Source organism: Dermacentor andersoni, chromosome 11 (assembly GCF_023375885.2).
Source record: "Dermacentor andersoni chromosome 11, qqDerAnde1_hic_scaffold, whole genome shotgun sequence".
NCBI lineage: Eukaryota > Metazoa > Arthropoda > Arachnida > Ixodida > Ixodidae > Dermacentor > Dermacentor andersoni.
In genome coordinates this window covers 72,490,314-72,510,274 of record NC_092824.1, presented here as the reverse complement: position 1 = coordinate 72,510,274, position 19,961 = coordinate 72,490,314, and the positions used below count along the sequence as shown (strand labels likewise).

Here is a 19,961-nt window from a genome sequence, read left to right as displayed (position 1 = left end):
CGAAATTTCCGGAGTCCTCCACTACGGCGTGCCTCATAATCAGAAAGTGGTTTTGGCACGTAAAACCCCATAATGTAATGTGGCCAATGCCACCGCGCGGCCAGCAGACCGGCAAGAGAACACGACACAGCCCGCTTGCATGCGAAGTGGGAAGGTAGGGCTTCGCGACAAGCCTCCTCCTCGCGGCGTCCCACCCACCTCCACTACCCTCTAACCTCATCAGTGACGTCATGGATGCTTTGTTTTGTTTGTGAATTATTTCCAGTTGCATATCCGGCAACCGCCAGTAGTGGAAGCGGCGCTGCCGCCGCGTATCGGCATGGGGCCAAATGTCCCAAGGGAGGTAGGTATAGGAAGTTTCCGCGCCCTGGTTGTATGTCGAGATTGAAAGTCATGTACAACATATCTTTATAACTTTAAAACTAAGGTTATTAGCCATGACACAAGCCAGCACCATTAAGGGTGCAAACTATGTTGAGAGCATGTCATTGTATTGCAATTTTTTTTTATTTCTGAACCTAGTAATTCGCGTATACAGTTTACTTCTTTATACATCGCCCTTGAGTAGTCTTGAAATAACGTGAAGCGCTTCCTCCGCCTTGGTTTGTGCAGCGAGGTGGCCGGCCCCCTGTAAAAAAGAAATGCGAACACCTTAAGGTGTCCCTCTTCCCGGCATGCTTATGTAACGTGCCCGCTTTCTCAGCACTGGGGGTCGATGACAATAACACAAAAAGCCTTCCACTGACGCTCTTCGAACACCCTACAGTGATGATATAGCGCTATAAGTTTCTGTCTTACGTGTTCTACCCTGTTGTTCACAGCAGATACTCACGTTTTGGTGGCGGCTCTGTCCATCAACTAGGACTACACCAGAGAGATTTCTCAATGCCGCCAATCTTGGAACTGGTCTGGCCAATGCATTTGAGCCACTACTCCAATTTTTCCATAAGACCTACTTATTATACGTTTTCATTTAAATTACCATATAGGTCGCAGTTCAAGCTGTTAGACTTTATTTACAAGTGATCGAAATATCGCCATTGCGGGGCGAATGGGTATGCCGGCGATATATGGCTACTTGCTTTGGATGACCTCCACACGTACGATTGCAGCGCAATATTGTCTCGAATTTCTAGAGTTATAAAGGGATATCGAATGCCTTCCCAAGGAATGAAACTGTACAGCAAATCGTCGTCGCACTAAAGTTTTTTTATACGAATGTCGCTTTGTTGGAAGGTTACGGGAACCTGAATCGCAGTGCATGCCTTTTTTGAGCGAATTACACGATGTTCAGTGACACCAGACTCCGCTTACCCTAAAGCACGAAGCGAAGCTCCGCGCAGGACCACAGAGTGCAGCGTACGCCTTGACGCTTTGCGATTCTTCACATCAACCCGCCAACGAACGTTTACTGTAATTACAAAAAGAAAGTGGGAGTGGCTGCAGGTCCCCAAACTTTAAACTGCTGGTTATCGTCTGTTGTACATACAGTCGTGGCATCGGCCCCCGCACAGGCTGCGAGTAACGGGGATTAACCCCTGGTTGCCAAGATCTGGCTACTGACAATTTGTTTTTCTGTGAGGGCAGGATGATAGTTGGAGCTCGTAGTAGTGAAGCACTTCGCTTAGAGGAAGCTTTAGATCGGGCCCAACTCCGACGCGGCCTATTCAAATACATGTAAAACTCGGAAACGTTTTCCTAAAATAACCCCTCGACCTATTTTAATGAAATTTGTTGCATTCGACAGAGAAAGACAAATCCTAGTGACTGTTTGAAGCGGAATTTCGATTTAGGACGTGAATTCTGGTAAAAGAATTTTCATATGTTCGACGATTTAAAAAAAATAGAAGCACGATGTTTACAAATTCATAGCTCTGCATCAAGAACAGATATCGCGGTTCTGTAAACGGAATACATTAGATAATTGAAAGCGGACAAATTTGATGCGTCATTTTATATCTTACGTGAATTTGTTATGTTGTTTACAAGGGTTCTGCAAAAGCTGCATTTCCATATTAATAAATCTTTTGAGATTAATCTGTAACATATCAATTTTGCCCGCTCTACATGTACTATTAGATGCAATTAACGCGATTATATTTTCAACTTTCGTTGCTGAGTTACAGAGTTGTAAATTTGATAGTTTCGTATTTTGAAAATTTTCGATTTTTGCATATCTTTAATAACAAATTGACGACGTAAATCTGAAATACGAAACCAACAGTCACTACATTTCAAGGTTTTCTTTTATATGCAAACAAACCTTGTCAAATTTGGTGCAGCGGTTGCCGAGAAAAATGAATTCTCCTTTTACCTGTATTTAGATAGGAGCACTCGAACTAAATCTCACTATGTATGTTATGTACTATGTTATGTACTTAATATGTTATGTACTATCTTATGTACTTAATAACATACTATGTGTATATTATTGTGATGCACTGATCCCTTCTGAACTCACCTTGAACAGCATAGATAATGAAGCGTAGGCACGCCAGCTTACCTTGATCGTCACAAAGGTGACGTTTCTTTCGTATGTCTGATAATACCCGGCTACCTGGTCACCAAGTTTCCAAGGCTTGTATTCGGAAAGAACCTGAAGATGAGGGTTCGAGAAGGTATTGATTCAAAACAGGAAACTATTATGGGTTGCTCAGCTGCAAGATGTTTTAACTGTAAGTCAAGAGAAGAAAAAAACTTTTCGCAACAGCGTATACCTGCGATTACCAGCAGATGCCGCGTTTTCGTTCAACAACGAACACTGCAGCTTTATTTCCGGAAATCGTGGCTATTTAGGGTGCGTTGGTGCCTTTAAATAGCGCAGGTGAGGGCTTTTCAATCATATATACGTCTAATGAAGGCCATAAAGATAGAAAAGTCACGTAAAAGCCTGCTCCAACCTACAGTAATATCATATGAATGTGTCACACGCACTTATAACCCTAAACTCGTGTCCCATAAACAAATGAAACACGCTCAGTCTTCACAGTAAATTCAGAGAATTACATCAAGCGCCATAAAAACAGTACGGACGCTTGTTAAAAAAAAACAGATGTCACATAACCGACACTGACACATAAATTTGACTCCCATATATACACAAAATCCAGCACAAAAAAAGAAAACACAGAGTAATGTCATCCTGCATATACTTGTTGCCTAGCGAATGTTCCTGCCTGATAGATGCCGGCTGTAACTACAAGTGAGGGAAACCATGCATTGCCAGCGCAAGCTCACCCGTGTTTCTGTGAGAGTTATCTCAGAGTTCCAAGTGTTTGGTAAAGTCGACGAACACGTGACCCTCCGCGGTGAGAAAGCATTCGGGGACATCCCTTAGTAATACCGTTGAAGCTCCGTTCATAAATGAGCATTAGTATTTTACACAACGACAGGGAATTGAGGTTCTGTCCGGTCTATCGCTGTAAAGTTCGCCATGTCGCTTTCGCCTGTCGAGTTAACATCTGAGAATGCTCTGAAGGCATAAAGTACCTTGCACTTAAGGATCGCTATAAGCAATAGTTCATTTTCTTTTGAATGTTCATATAAGTTAGGCAATGAGGACGAACCCGTTTACCATTCGCCGTAGGAAAGTTCTTTGAAACAAAATATTCTCACCCCTCTCACGAGTATCACGAAGCACATGCGTATTGCTCAAATATAGAACAGGACAGTTGTAGAAAAAAAAATTATTCCGGTTCAGGGGATCGATACCTGCATCATCGCCTCTCCGTCGCAGTTGCTCTGCTGCTCAGAATAAAATTAGTATTGTTGTCCTCTACGATCTCAAAATCGTGTCTAAAAAAATTCACGCATAAAGAGAAACGAGTAAACAGTTCTCACCTCGTAACCAAGGCTATCGACGAAAATTTGGTTGCCGACAACATTGCAAGTCAAGTCCGTGTCTCCGTTGTAGAACAACGACTTCAATTGTCTCGAGTCTACAAGCTCTTTGACGACGTCTCGCAGTGTGATGTACTGTGTGGCGTAAAGTAGACGGTCGCTTCAGAGAGAAAAAAAGAAAAAGGAACAACGCTCAGAAATTCAAAACATCCATTCTCCAAGACAAACTTTTTTATATTGTATCGCAACGTAACACTAAGGCGAAGCAAGTTTCGTTAATATGCGAGGCATAGGATTGTGCAACAAAAAAATTATAAGCAGATGGAAAGCGCAAGCCAGGCTCGATGTGAGGCGAGGCTTTTGTGTAGCGATGAATTAAATACTTGCATTAAACTGTTCATCTTCTGGTATACCTTTTACGGCAGGTTACTTATGTGCCTGCCCGGCCAGACGCGGAGACCCCGCCACGTGGCCCACACGACGGCGCATTGAATTGCCTCTGGAATTGGCTGATTTTACTAGGCGAGAAACCGACCAGGAAGATGTGCCAAGCACCATGAAAGAAGAGATAAAAAGCTTCGCTAACATAAAGGAATGAGACGTTTTAAATTTATACTGCCTCCTTAGATGCCGGTACGCCTACGGGGGTAGTAAATATGGCTATATATATATATATATATATATATATATATATATATATATATGAGACAATTGACAAGGCATTTGATGCAGCACGGAGCGAGACCAAATGCAACATATGTAACGCTCGGAAGCGTTTCACGCGGTCAAAATTTTAAACGGAGAACTCATACAGGCGCAATGATGTAAAGTATGAAACTTAATTACCGGCTACTGATATTATTATTGCAATTGCTCGAAGGAAACCGTTTCGCTGGAAATTAGGTCCTGATTCTGCAAGGTAGCAGAAGTCTGCTGTATTTTTCTTAGCGAAGCCTCCATAACCTTGCTGACGGTGGCTGCTTCTGCTGTCTGGTCGAATAGCTCAACACAGAACAGTAGACATATAACGAGTTGGTTTATACATACGAGTACTACTCCGACAGATGTGCTGGCGGCCGGCTCTATTCTTCACGTAATTACACAGTGAAACAACAAACGCTTCCTTTATGTCCTCACAGCAGCTCAGATATGGCTTCCAGTGCGACGCTGCTTCGTTGAAGTGAATAGCTTTCTTTGGCTGCTTCTCCCGTTTGTGTGATCTGAGAAGCATGCGGCCTCAATTGCACGCATAATAATATCCCACCAACTCCATCTAGATCTTTGAGGGCCGACATCAGTGCCAACACCGAGAAGTCCCCGTGTCGCAGAGACATAGATGCCGACTCTCAAGTCACTGTACGTGCCTGTCGCTTCCGCCACTACGCATATTCGACAATTAATCGCCTGAAGAATCCGTGCAAATTGGTCCTCAAAAGAGGCGTTGTCATTGCAGTCAGCTGGATGCCTAGTCACATAGGAGTTCGAGTCCATGAGATTGCCGACAAAGTATGCGCTGGAACCAACATGACGCCGTGCTGCCGATGTTGCCGCCCAGCCTACGGCCTTTTAAACCCTCCGAGGTGCCATTCATTACTCTGAGCTCTGCCGTGACCATGAGAACGAACGGACGCTCGATGCTAGCTTCCATCGATGCGAGCTTGCCCGTCTTCAACCTCCAAACGCGAACTCGCTGCACCAAGGATTGTCCCGCAAGGGCCATGAACTGCTGCAGCAGGCGCAAGCCGGTTTTGTCCTTGCTCTTGACGTGCTAGAGATATCGCGCAGTTATGTCCATCGTCATCAAAGCTTAAGCGCAGATGTACCGCGCGAGAGCGGTCAGCCTTTCGCTACACACTGTCCCACCTGCATGACGTCATCGGACCGACAGGCGATCACGTAGTCTTCGACCATCATGCTCATTAACCAGCCAACCTAATCTATGCACGCATTTCCAATGCGACCACTGCGATCACCGTCACTAGCGACGACGATTACAACCACCCGGCTGACGTATCAACCCCACGCAAAGCAGTGCTGAAGTCACTGGTGGTCTTCGCTAGTGAAAACTGACTAGTCCGGCGCATTTACTTACCTTGTGACTCCTCCCCCCGCCCCCCCACCTCTACTCAATCAGGCTGAAGTGGCATCCATGAAATAATGGGTTACTGGCTCCCACTTTAAAGCGCACGTGCTGTGTTCGAGACCTTTGTGGTGCCCGAAGGTTCAGATGTTGTTGCTGGTGGTGAGGCTGTGTCGCGTTTCACGGTATAGGAACCTCTTTCTCCATAGCCTTTGTCTATGTTCGCGGGGGCCGTTTGTCGCCGAAGTCCGCTTCGCATATATTGTCGAAATTCGCCGTTTTGTCTTGCCGGCTGAACACAGCTTCTCTTAGACCGAGTCCCACAGTGTGCAAGACATGCGTAGTTTCTAAATAATTATTTTTACTCCCTTTCCTTATTACAGCTTATTCCTGATAGCGCTTTCCTTCTGTGCATACCGGCCTCGCTTTGCACTATGCAGAAAGCTTTAAGCCGCCATGACAATGCACGGGACATAGATGGGTCCAACAGGAACCGCGAGGCACGAATGTTAGGCTCGACGTTGAAGTATAATTTGACGTAATGTTTTAGAAGGAAACACGAATGGGAGAACTCACCTGCACGGTGTCCAGAGCATCGGTGAATCTGTGTTATGCAAAGCTTTCCGCACCTGAGGTTGATTGAGATAGGTGGCCACGTCGTCGAAAGTAACACATGGTGGGTTTGAGTTGAGGTTTGCCTGACGAGGAAAGACGATATAGAATAATTTACTTGGAGCTTTCTTTGCTGGATTTATTTTAGCAAGGGTGAACGGTCCCTTCACAGGGAAAGAAACCCAGCCCCGATCGGCAGAGAGTTACGCGAAGCAGTGGCATTCAAGATGACATCAAGTTGCGCATGATTCTCGTAACTTCTAGAAAATTGTAAATCTTCTAAACATACCTTCGTCCTCGTGACACCTGTCGATACGGCAATGATCAGAGTTCCGTGCACTGCGAATAAAGACTACTGGTTGTTGTCACGATGTTACCAAGTTTTCACCAAACAGATTATACTCTGGGCACTGAAAGATGCTGTCAGTCCATGATCAACGTACGTCAAACATTCCAATTATCTGCACTAAACTAAACAGGTTATGCGCTCTTCTAAGTGTACATACCTTTTGAAGGGATCCCGTAGCGTGCAGTATGATACGGTGAGAAACAATTTGACTAAACTCTGTAGCTAGTCACGTTGCAGTATGTTGTACGAGTGCCTACAGTATTTCGACGTCGTATGAGTCAAATTGAGCTGCGGCGCTGCTATATAGGCGCATTGCTTATGGCTAACGAACGGTCATGTCCTGACATATTTAGCTGCGGGGCAGCCAGGTAACCGTAGTGGCTCGTATATGTCACGACTCTTGTTCCATATGCTTTATGTAACTGATTATTGAAAGCAGAGCATCCCTGACACCTTCCTTTAGAATGCACTGCTCAAGGCGACGAACGTCACAGTTGACCTAGCAATCACTACACAAATGCTAAAAAGTACAGACGCGCGAATATTCTGAATTTTGAGTAAGAATGGAATAGTGTTACTATTATACTCGTAAGAAATACAAAAAATCACGCATTGAAGTTGTCAAATGTTTGTTGCTCATGAATTAAACCAATGACTACGTCATTAAAGCCCGCAAGGAGGAAGACTGATACAAGTGGCAACCTTTCTGAAGGATTCTTCTGCTGCAAGAAAGCTCCGATTGCAACTCACATGCACCCGCAACTCAGCGAACGCATGGATCAAGCAGAAGCCTTTGTCAGGCCACATGGCCTTTAGCTTCTGCTTCCGTTCTGTTATAATAAACAGGAGAAATAAATCCAAATTTAAATCCAAAATAACTTCTGGCCAATAATCTCAGTTAATCGAGCATGACATTAGCCCACGTTTCGACCGCTTACGAATTTGTCGTCTGCAAACGAACAGCAGCGCACATTGGTCCACTCCGATCCGCCGTGGACTAAGACTCTCAGGTTTCAGTTATTGATTCAGAACAGCGTCACTCACCGTTTCATTCACGTTGAGGCTTCGCAGCATGAGCTGCCGAGCCCTGTGATGTGGCGTAATCATCCTCAAGTCTCGCTTTTTACGTTCGACGCTCAACCCGCTGTCAAGGTTAGGATGAAACCCGACGCATGTGTCGTAAAGGTCGTAACTGTTGAGGCCCCTCTCTATGATCAAGTGTGCTGCGACCTCCACCTGAGCAAGAGAGGAAGCTTACATAGTGAGCCTGACCAGCTTGATTTCCGTTAAGCGGTGAAGTCATTTAATTCCCTGTGCTTGATTCATTCATCCTGGCATGCAATACTTTGAAATTTCTACATACGTCATGATAAATTATGTATGTGTGTTCAAGTGCCAGGCGACGTCCCTCGAAAAAGCAAGAAGCAATTAGAATTACTAAATGTACACAGCAGAAGAATGCATTAGAAATTTTGAATGTTTGGTTCCTTTTCCTGAGCCTACAAGTGAGGAGTCTCGGCCTGAATACATCAGGCATTATGTACAATTTTGAATGTTTACCGTGCATTATAATAAAAGTTCATGAATTTGCAGGAAATTTGTATTACACAGAAAATTCTGTGGGGTAGAACGAAGAATGTTAACCCAGCACTTGAACACATGCTACCGAAGGCAGCAACCATACTTCTATCTTATAACTACTTCCTCAAAACTGTCTCACTCATTTTAGTAAATATCGCCGCACGGGTCCATTCAGAAGTGCTTCCGGATTATGCGACATTTCAAACATCGTCAGTTTGACGAACTGAAATTTGTAGACACAGCACCTGAATATAATATTCTTGGTGCCTGCGCTTCATTTTCTCGATATAGGAGGACTATAAGTGGCGCTATTTGTGAAACATGCTTACAAGAAGGAAGCTTTTGATGGCACCATCTCCACGTGCTGATACGTGCTCCCAAAATGGTCATAACACCGGCACAACTGCATCCACGCATGCGCAACTGCGGACTTTCGACGCCGAGCTCTACGCTGTAGAACACTACGTCTACTGAAAAAATAAAGAATCTATACACGTACTGCAGTGGCGCAATCCACAGATATGAAAGGCGGCTCGACGAAGCTGCACGTTTCTTCAGAGGCGCTGCCATTGCAGCACGAAGACATCAGCTGGCTCCACAACCTGTCACGCAGCGAAGCAGGTTACAAAAGAACGTCCCTTAAGATGTTCATACTTTCGTATATCATCTCAGGTAAAATATAGCTGCATAAGTGAGGCACTGATTTGACATTTCCAATACGCTACATGTGTACAGTCGTGACCATAGACTAATGCCGCCTGAGCGCCCCGCGCTACACATCTGCTTTTAACATTTCTCCGAGACGCTGGTCTCAAAGAGATGCGTTAATTCTGTGCGCGCGTGTTAGGGGCGTATTAAGTGTCGCAGGCGTTGTGTGCATCATCCTTTTGATCATTTTTTTCAGTTAGGACAGCATGCTAGGCGTGCTCCAAGGCAACCCTCTTCAATTTACTATAAACAAACTCTCTGTCTCTCTATTTCGTGAGAACTACGAGGGGAAACATGCAATTTATTTCTAAGCAACCCGTAGTGTGGGGTTTCGAGCCCGACATGTACCTCTGTAAGGGATAGCTTTCCCGTCGAACATGTAGCCGCCTCACTGAACACATCAGCCCACTAAGGCCTCTTGAAAGCAACCTGCTGTCATATTTTTCGAGGGGGTTACAACCTGCTAAAGAAAACCATTCAGAGCGCTAATCGTATCTGACATTGCGTTACTGAAAACATATCCTTGGGCCTACTATGTAAGCATGCTTCCAATTTTCCATTCATTCTCCACCCCCCCCTCCCCCCTTGTCATTGTCTGCCACGACGCCAGCTATTCGATAAAATCAGTATCAACCACTTACTGCGGGGGTTCATAAGCGAATAGAACCTAGAGCAAGAAATTCTGACTTAAGACGAGCCCTGTATTCTATCTTCATTCGTGGAGCTCATTTGAGCAGGCTCTAGGAACGCGACAATCTACATCCGTAGAAGCTCCCATGTACGAAAACGCCTAGTTGGTTGAAATTAATCCTTACGAAAACCAGTGGAATCCAGTGGAAACCAGCTTCTCCTGCGAGCAATCGGAGGAGCCACGTGATCGAGATGTTCTGCCGCGTGTCGGTGGTGCTCCCATTTCGAAGATGAAAGTGCCTCCTCGTGCGATTACGTGAAGCGCGGTGCTTTCGAAGAAACAGCCGAATTATTTCCATGCACTCTATTTTTTTACTAGCCGAATGTACACCGCAACCACGTGAGTGCACTAGAGTGCTCGAATGTACGAGTCAAATGTATCCCTGTAAGAGAGCTGAGAAAGTCGACAAGTATTTGGGATATTGAAGAGAAGGTGCAAGAAAGGCCGCCGCAATTGAAACCGGACAGACGCAGAAGAACTGACAGAGACCATTCATGTACGACACACACACGCACACAAAAGACAGGAAACAGGCATATGAGGTTTCCCAATGTTTACGAAAATAACTACGGCGCGTGGGTATATTTGTCGCATTTACTATGCACTCTGAGAAAGTTGTCAGAGTGAGAAATGAGGGTTCCCAAACTTTGGGGGACCCGCCGTGGTTGCTCAGTGGCTATGATGTTAGGCTGCTGAGCACGAGGTCGCGGGATCGAATCCCGGCCACGGCGGCCGCATTTCGATGGGGGCGGAATGCTAAAACACCCGTGTACTTAGATTTAGGTGCACGTTAAAGAACCCCAGGTGGTCGAAATTTCCGGAGTCCTCCACTACGGCGTGCCTCATAATCAGAAAGTGGTTGTGGCACGTGAAGCCCCATAATTTCTTTTTTCAAACGTTGGGGGGACTACTCACTGTGTGTCCAGTATGCCGTGGTACTGTCCGAATAGGATGAGAGAGTTCCCATTAGAGCGAAAGTCAAGCGCCCCGTTTCCGATAGCGTATCCCTGAAAAAAAGATGCAAATGAGCATCTCGATACTATATGGTACATGTGCAGTGTGCGGCTACTTCACAATAAATGAATGGGTCCTAATGAAACAATGGATGCGACGAACAGCGCAGAGGAACCTATATGAGGGAGGAGCCGTTGTTCATTTCTTCTTTTTAAATTCGCATACCAATTCCAACATTGAAAAAATCACCTTCAAAGTACACTTTCGGAGAACTCAATGTATTGTCTTGCCGCTTCATATTTTTTTTTTTGTTCACAACCATTCAGCAGCTTTTGCAAACTGATGAAACCCTCAGTGGTAGCGTCGATTTCTCTTTTATCACACCTTGTTTCAGCCTTGTGGATCAGAAATCACAAGGTGCAAAATACCGGAAGTAAAAAGGCTGAGGTAAGGTAACGTTTTCGAGCAATTTGTTTGCCGGGAAGTGACGCACGATCTACGCCGCGTGGGGTGGAAGCACGTATCACTTCCGTCCAGAAATGGGATGAGAGATTGGAGCATTTTCTTTTTCTTTTTTTGTCTAAGTGCGGTCGCACCGCTGCTTGGGCGGCGCGAACGCACTATGCAGACTATGCAGCTGGCAGGCTATGTGACCTTGTGGCAGGTATTTAAAACAAGCCCTTTCATATAAGCAACGTTTTGCCCGAGAAAGGATAACTTGACACGCGCATGCTTTTCTGCGACGTCCACCATTGCGAAACGGACGCAAACGGGGAGAAAGGCTCGAAAGAGAGCAGTGCATGCAGCAGACGAAATTTCCCATGCGGACGCGGTACGTGGTCCGTCGGTGGGGCCGATGGTGGATAACGGATTATGCGCTGACGCGTGCCGCTTCCTTAAATGTGACGTGTGTTTCATAAGTATACTTCGCTGTTCTCCACTTTCAAGTAAAACCAATCAGATCAGTTTATAGCACTCGTATCTTAAGGATAGCAGTAAATGTACGCTGTCCGCCGGTAATTACTTGGAATACCTCTGCAGCAATGTTACGATAGGCAGCACCTACATCGACCACTCCCAACATCGCAAAACACATATAACCTATCCTGTAACAAGAACCGGTGCTTGCATGTCTGAGGAGTGTATCAGATAGAAATTGTATATAGAGGGTTTCGAAAGTGGAAATAAATAAAAGGGTTTTTTTTTTCTTTCTGTCGACAGTATGAAAGAGTGGAGGAGGAAATGCCTTCAGCTTGATTCCCTTGGGATCTTTGAGCAGGCGGGATGCCAACATGGCGACGTAGGTGGCAGCGCTTCCCTTGCCAGAGAGGTAGAAATCGTTCGCCTTCAAGCTGCCGAACTTATTGAAGAAATCTTCCAGGGCCCTTTGTATGTCGTCAACAGTGGAGTCATCGTTGCTTGTATAGTTGGCCGCGAGGTCGTAGGAGAAGCCGACAGATGCGGGCGCCTCCAAATACAGCACGTTGGCAAGCTGCGAAGAATGCAAGTTTTGGTTACACTCCAGGGGGCATGTGACTTTCAACATATACAAAGTTACCGTAGTAAGCTGCAGGCGCATATCTCTCCTTTCGCTGCTCGCCACCATTTCGTAAGTTGTACTGGGGCTCATACTGCACGACAAGTCAAGTGGAAAATTTTACGCTTCCCGCTGAATACCTGACTAATATTAATGTGCATTTAGTTCACTGATGACTTCTTGGGGGTGATTTTCTTGCAAATGCTGCACATTCCTCCCAGATTGCTTCAGAGGTTACCTAAACAGACGATTCCTTATATTTCAAGACGGGAGATGGAGTGATTAGAGCTCATTATTTAAGGTAGAGTCTGGGCTTACGCCGAAGCATGGTCAACTGAAACTTAGGAACAATTTCTGGGTTTTTTTTTTTTTTCGCAGAGCAAGATCTCAATTCGCGGAGAGATGGAACTAACTGTGGTCTTTTCCTTTCAATTTTGAGCCCGAATTACGGTGTCGATAAAATCATTTGGTGAGGTGACATATTCCACATTCATTTTCTCACATAAAGATTTATTTAGAATTGTTTTACATTCAGAAATTGTGCAATTTTCTTTCTCCGTCCATTCTTCGTTTATTCCTTTCGAAGCGTAATCATTAAGAAAATGACCAGGAGCTTTCGTAAGTTTCGAGTAACGTTGTGGGTGCGCCCCATACTTTCACCCCTTAATCAATGTGAAATATTCTTTAATGAAGAAGGCTCATCGGCCCATTTAGCGTAACTTTATAATTAGTTTGAGTACTCTGTTTTAGTCGCACTGGTTGTAGCTGAAGTAAAACTTATGAATATCTTTCACCTCCGAGCTCCGCCTCTGCCTCCTCAAGCCCTTTTAAAATAGCAACAATGATTCTGTAGAAACGAACGCCTGCATGAACCATTACGAAATTAGGCGACGGGGCTCCGCTGCTAACTTGCCTCACCTTGTTCCAGCTGTACGCGTTCGCGACGAGACTTTTTCCTCCATGGGCGACACGAAACGGGCCGTGTTCTTTGAACATGCTGACCATGGCGCTGCATCCCGGACCGGCGTCCAGCCACAGCAGGAGCGGGTCCTTCTCGGGCGTCCCTTGGCTCGCCACGAACCTTAAAAAATGTGAGTGAGGCTTTGTCGCGGGTTACCTTCTCATTGCAGTGACGAAGCGCTGCGCCAGTTTTCGAAGGTGTACACATTGAAAAAAGCGCTCGCGAGTATAACGGCGCCAGAGAGCGCGAGCGCTCGAAAGCGCGTACTTGCGCCGATTCTCGCATAAAATGCAGGTGCTCACAGACGAGAGTTTTGTGGAGTCTGACGTCTTGGATGCCATGGTCGGTGGTGAAACTGTGTCGCGTTCATCGACGAAGTCATCTCTGCGCATCTCTTCTCGATCTGCATCGTTTTGCCTTGCCGGTTTGACAAGAGCTTACTTTTGCTTACACCGATTCCCACGGTGCGTTTGAACTGCGTGATCTTCTTTCATTGGGGTTGATCTTTTCCAAAGATTACGTGGTCTATGATAGACGAGGAAGTGGAGAGCACACGTTTAATTTTTACCATCTGGAGTCTTTTTTATTTCGTTTTTACCTCTGCGAACACTTCTGTCGCAGTGCATGGGCACCGAATTCTAGCACCAGGAAACAGCCTTGATTGGAGCTAGGTGCCTTGAGCTTAGAACAATGCCATTTTCAGGCGAACATCTTTAGGCCAAACAAAATTAGGGTTCTGTTATACTTTTTGTGACAAGTGTATCGAAAGGCTTGACTTAATTTGATGCTTTTGCTTATGTGCCAGTGGCTCGTATAATATTTGTTGTTTGCGCAAGAAGTATTGTCTTTGTTGCGAGAGAGCTAGCTAGTTCAGATAAATTGTGCAATAACGTATCCTTCTAGGCATTCTACGCAATTTCGCAGCGTTGTACGGAAACGTTCGTTCTTAAACGGATTCCTTTTCACGCTGTTTCTACGTTTGAATGTTCCAAACAATTCGAAATGGTTAAACATACCCTTTCGTGCACTGCCTTTTCAAGCATCGATAAGAAAATGTTTTGCCTAAGGAATTTTTAAATTTTCACGGTTACGCTTGTCAAGTTTGCGCCACGCCCAGACATGCGTGCTCGTTTTGTTTTTATCAGCTCTTACCAGTAGAACATTTTTCTCGTTGCTCCCGCATTCAAAAATCCCGAGTAGTGCTTGAAGTTAGGTTGCTCAGCCAGACCCGGAAGGAAAAGAATTTCGTCTTCAGGCGGTCCTTGCGAGTACGCCACTAAGGCTGTTGCCAAGGCAGCGCAAGCCAGCGCCCAGACTCCCATTGCTGCAAAAAAAAAAAAGGGTGGGGGGGTGGGGGGCATGGCAAAAAGAAAAACATAAAACCAATACGTTAATATAACTACCTTTCTATTCACGCTCAACCGCGACCAAACACTATGGGTAAACTATGAACCCCAACCACAAATTATATATAATGCATGTTTAAGAAGTGATGCCGAATCGTACGATTCTGCGAAGCTGGATTCTCTGCGCTGTACTTTTCCACGATTCATGTTATTGAAACAAAAAATAAAAATAAAGGTGGAGATTAAGACATTGCAAGCGCTCGCTAAACATTGTTTATTCGGTGCACGGAGTATAGTTACAGACGACTGATGATATATACCATGCTTCGAAAAAGCAAGATTTATTTATTGTTGGTCCTGTCTCCGTGTATCCAAGTTTCCCCTCCTGTGGCACTTAAACACTTCTTATTCCAAGGCTTCGTGTAACAGCCATTTCCATTGCAAAGAATGCCCGAGACAGAAATGCTGTGGCGGAAAATAATTGACATGTTACAAAGCCATCAACGCTAATTAACAAATTTATGTGGTTGTTGTGGCCCATATGGTGTTGCTTTTCGTGAACTTTTGCTAGCTTCCACGCGTGTTACAGCAGCACGCTGCGATTCAGTAAGTCTCTCAGTACCGGATCCGTCTGAAGCCAACGATGTTTTCCTCCTTGAGGTTACGTTTGTTTGTCGCATCTTTTAGGCGTTGTTTTAGGCCCCACGTAAAGTGTTTTGAAAGTGACGCTGCGATTATTTCACCTTCGCCGTTATTAGCTAAAAAAGTCTTAAACATCATAACTTTGCCATATTCTATGGACTTTGACATTTGCAGGTAGGATTGATATTTCGGCAAGAAAAGAATGACTACAATTGTTCACCTTTTTTGCCTCTGAGTTGCACAAGCATGCTCTGTGCAATCGGCGTCAAGAACTCAGAAACCGTAGGGCCTCAGAAAACAGCCGAATATTTCCGCAGCCTTCGTACCTAGGAATTTCAGACATTGCCACCGCAGCCATCTGTCGAACTTCACCGTAGTGTATCAGCGTAACTCAATGGACATCACTTTTAAAATTGATAGTTCAGAAGACTTCCTGGATTGCAGCCCCCATGCAGTCAGAAACGTCGAGAGGGTACGGTCTTCTATTGACATGCGTACTTGCGACACTTATTCCTAACTTCCCTGCTGTGTTGCAGCACTGTGTCAATCGTGGCGAAAACAGTGTTATATTGGAGCAACGTTGCTACGACAAATTGCCGTAAATAGTCGAATTAATTTAATTAATTATGGGGTTTTACGTGCCAAAACCACTTTCTGATTATGAGGCACGCCGTAGTGGGGGACTCCGGAAATTTCGACCACCTGGGGTTCTTTAACGTGCGCCTAAATCTAAGTACACGGGTGTTTTCGCATTTCGCCCCCATCGAAATGCGGCCGCCGTGGCCGGGATTCGATCCCGCGACCTCGTGCTCAGCAGCCTAACACCATAGCCACTGAGCAACCACGGCGGGTAATAGTCGAATGCATGGGCCATGTCCGAAATTGCTGGACGCGAGCAAGCTGGTATTCGTATTTGCAGCATCCGTCATATGTACCACTCTTTATATTAACTTTTTTTTACATGGCGTTGTTCGCCTTTCTAAGTGTATTTAAGGAAGAGATAGATGGACGTGCGCGTCAAAACGCAGTGTCTAAGTAGCTAATTAAGAAAATAGTCATTTACTTTTCATTATGATTGACTCAATACGCATATAGCAGTTGCAAAATTTAAGCAGCGGAGTAATGAAGTCATCTGGTTTGCTTAGCACAAATAGTAAGTCTAGCGCTACTCTCGAGATACGGAGCCTTAAATTCTGCCTTGAAGTGCGTAATACTTACTACATGCAGTCTCTGTCCTAAGTTATAATATAGTACACTCTATAGTGTCAGATAGACAGTTAACTACGCCAGAGCAGGTGTGCGTCCAAATCTGTGACGTCACAGAGAGCTGATGCGGAAACTTAAACACAGCGTCGCCACTTGTCTTTGCTTTTTGCCTCTTTTGTACCTTGTCGAGCTTCTACTCAATGTTTTGAGTGTTTTCTTTTGCATTGTAGAATTGTAATTGACAGCGTAAACTCAAGCATAACTTTCTCTTCAGTGTCCTTTTAAATACTTATACGACAGGCACTACTTGTAGTGTAAAATTTTCACCATGTTTCCAGAAAAAAATACACAAATTCAGAGTGACTCTGAAAGAACGTTCAGACGAAGAAAACAGGCACTTACTCAACTCCTGGTTTCCCGCGATGCGCTGCAACTGTGCCGAGGCCGGCGCTCCTCCACCGATGTTTCGATTGCGAAATGCGTGCGCCTTATCGGCAATGACAGAAACAGTCGCGAGTTTCTTTTGTTCCGCCGCTGTAATCTCGATCGCATTACACATAATCTTCTACCACAGGATACGGTCTGTGTGCGAAGAAGATAATATGCGTTCACCGTATCAGCAGCATTCAGAAGGGAGCCCGAATACAAATTGTATTCGTTTACGCATTAAAACTACCGGATATGCAGTATATATATATATATATATATATATATATATATGTGTGTGTGTGTGTGTGTGTGTGTGTGTGTGTGTGTGTTTATACCCGTGCGTGCGTGTTTTTTTACTGCACAAAATCATTAGGCATTGCGTGTGACAGAGAGCACAAATCTAATACTTAAACTGGATTTCTCGAAGAGGCGTATACATTTGCAGAATTTAATTACGTAATTGAATAACACATATTATTTTTGTAAGTATTTTCTGAACTAGTTGGATTGAGGCGGATGGCATTTTAGGAATTGTAACTGGCGTGTATGCGAGGCATATTCACTTGGTAAAAATCCTGAAAATGGCATCGATTCCAAGCTATGCGAACTTCAAACGTGTAGTAAAAATGCACTGTTGTTCATACAACTGTTATCAAAATGCGCTTCTATGATAACCATAACTGGGCAAGTTGGGAAAGGATGACACATGCATGTAGCAAAAAAGTAACTGGAACGCCGATGTATTTCATCGCACACTTTCGAAATGAATATCTAAAACTGCAACGTGCCATACTGTGAATTCATTCCAAGTGAATACGCCTTGCGAACTCATTGAATACAATTCACAATTGCAATATGTGGCCCATATTATTTTGTTAAAACTGAATTAATAAAATTCTGGTGTTTGGTTATTCACTTAGTTTTCTTGGTGAAGTAATGTCCGCCTCTTCGAGTAATCCAGCTAAAGGACTATAACCGTACTATCTGCCACAGGCAATTTTTTCATTCTACATATTCTAAAACAACTACACCTGACTATTTGACAACGTTACGTGGCGATGAAGGGGAAGCTACAGGGCTTCAACTGCTGCACATACTTTACAGCGGAACGTAACCCGGCACAATTTGACAACGCTCTCCGTTTTCATACCTTAGAGCAGGTGATGAATCAGCATAGCTTGCTACTTGCATGGGTTTGCCGCCGAAACGGGGGTAGGGTGAAGCGAAAAAAATTACTCTCAAATGTACCACTGTGTGCCGTAATTTACGTAATAATTTAATACTCCTATTAGTGCCGGATTAAGCAAAATTTTTGTTTTCTGCACTCAACCGTACCAAACACGAGTGAAATAGTAGGACAATATTCAGGAGTGCTGTCACGCGTACGCCTTCCTCCGTAGCTTTCGTTTTCTTGCCACGGACCGTTGGTGTTGACACGAGTGTAACCACTTCAGACGATACGTATTAATTCATCATGTGCTGGATCTGTTTCAACGGACGTCGCTCCCAACGTCGCAACATAAATGCCACTTATTGTACGTGTGGTCTTCAGTGCTGTCTTTATTGATGATTGCACAGTGAACGATGCCGCAGAAAGATAAAGACGGCGCAAGCGCTGTCTGATGACGGGAACTTTATTGCAAACGAGAAATTGGGCAGTTTCACCGGAAAGGCGAATCATTGAAAGCGACAGCAAAGTTCAGTATTGCGTTGAAGCTTCACAGACATTTTTTCTGAGTGTACCGCCGCCATCACGCTTAACACGAACGCTCCACAGCGTGGCCATGATCAGCTTGGACCATAACTGTATCTCGGTATGTTTGCGGCGGCTTACGGTAGCTGGAGCGCAGCTCGACTTGACTGCTTGTCTTGTCTTTCTCTTGACCGGCGGCGAGAGTGGGCTCGTTTGACATGTCCGTTCCACCACGTTTCGCTCGTGGCTACGGCCTCACCCGCGTCCACAAAACACGTTGCGGTTTGCTTGTCTCGGCGATGCGAAATGGTGGGCGACAGCTCGAGCGCCTTTTGTGTTTGGCCTCCAAGCTTGCGCTTTCAGGAGATCATAAATAAGGAAAAAGAGAGCAAATGCAGGTTTGTGGTGTTTGTAAAGTTTGGACAACAAGTAAATCTGCAAATCCTGTGGCATAGTTTTTCATGTGCTTCATTTCTTATATTCTCTGACAGAGTGCATCGGCGTGCTCTCCCAGGTTGGTGTCTGGCTTCGTGTTTAGTCCACGACGCACTGAGGATCCACCGTCGGGCGTAAGAGATGCGCGTGTCCTGAGCAAGTAAGACGCGTGGATGCAATTCAAACTACACTTTTAATGTCTAGTTGTTGGCGAAAAGCGCTAAGTGCCACGTTGTCGGTTAAGAAACTGGCTTTTTAGGTAACTAGAAAGACTCGGGCCATATCTGCAATGTATCGAAAGGTAGAATATTATAGCTTATAAGTGCACATAACGTAACTCGACACCCCCGTCGCATCTTGGTGACTTACACAACAGGTTACCGATCTTGTTCAGTGTCATGCTTCACACTTTGCAATGTGCGCTTCCTTTTTCGCTACTTTTCAAAAAGGCAAACTGCAGTTAATATTTTAAATGGCTGTATGTTCCTATGGAAAAAGATCCTGCAGAGACACTCAAGACTGCTTACGTATGGGAATTGCGAAAACTTGTCATTTAGGGAAGACATAGAGGTTTGGTTGCGATTTGCGAATTGAATTTAATAAATGCGATGCATTTCTTCGCGAACATTTGCCACTTTGACAGTATCTGTCTATCTATCTAGCCGCCTACGTCTTGGTGCTCTTATGTTCGTTTCGTTAACTTGGTAGGCTCCCCGCGAACTGCTTCGCATAACGTCGCTTTCCACAGGGCATGGGATCTGCCTGCTTTTTCATCAGGCGGTCAATCTTTACTTATTCGAATTTTAAGCACTGCGCGCACACACACACACACGAGTGTATGACATCACCCGGAACGTTGTACGACGAACGGTTGCGTCAAAATTTTGGTGTGAATGG

General features: G+C 44.9%; 1 protein-coding gene across 1 annotated transcript; it reads right to left on the bottom strand.

The window, feature by feature from the left end:
- Nucleotides 1-488: 488 nt before the first annotated feature.
- On the bottom strand, nucleotides 489-16,975 carry LOC140214268 (lysosomal protective protein-like). The gene is made up of 11 exons (XM_072285629.1): nucleotides 16,910-16,975; nucleotides 14,466-14,637; nucleotides 13,271-13,433; nucleotides 12,062-12,307; nucleotides 10,777-10,868; nucleotides 8,962-9,064; nucleotides 7,926-8,117; nucleotides 6,497-6,618; nucleotides 3,841-4,000; nucleotides 2,504-2,596; nucleotides 489-628 (listed from the first exon to the last, which is right to left on the bottom strand). The coding sequence occupies exons 2-11, from the start codon at nucleotides 14,633-14,635 to the stop codon at nucleotides 548-550; spliced, it is 1,422 nt and encodes a 473-aa protein (XP_072141730.1). The 5' UTR covers nucleotides 14,636-14,637; nucleotides 16,910-16,975; the 3' UTR covers nucleotides 489-547.
- Nucleotides 16,976-19,961: the final 2,986 nt, after the last annotated feature.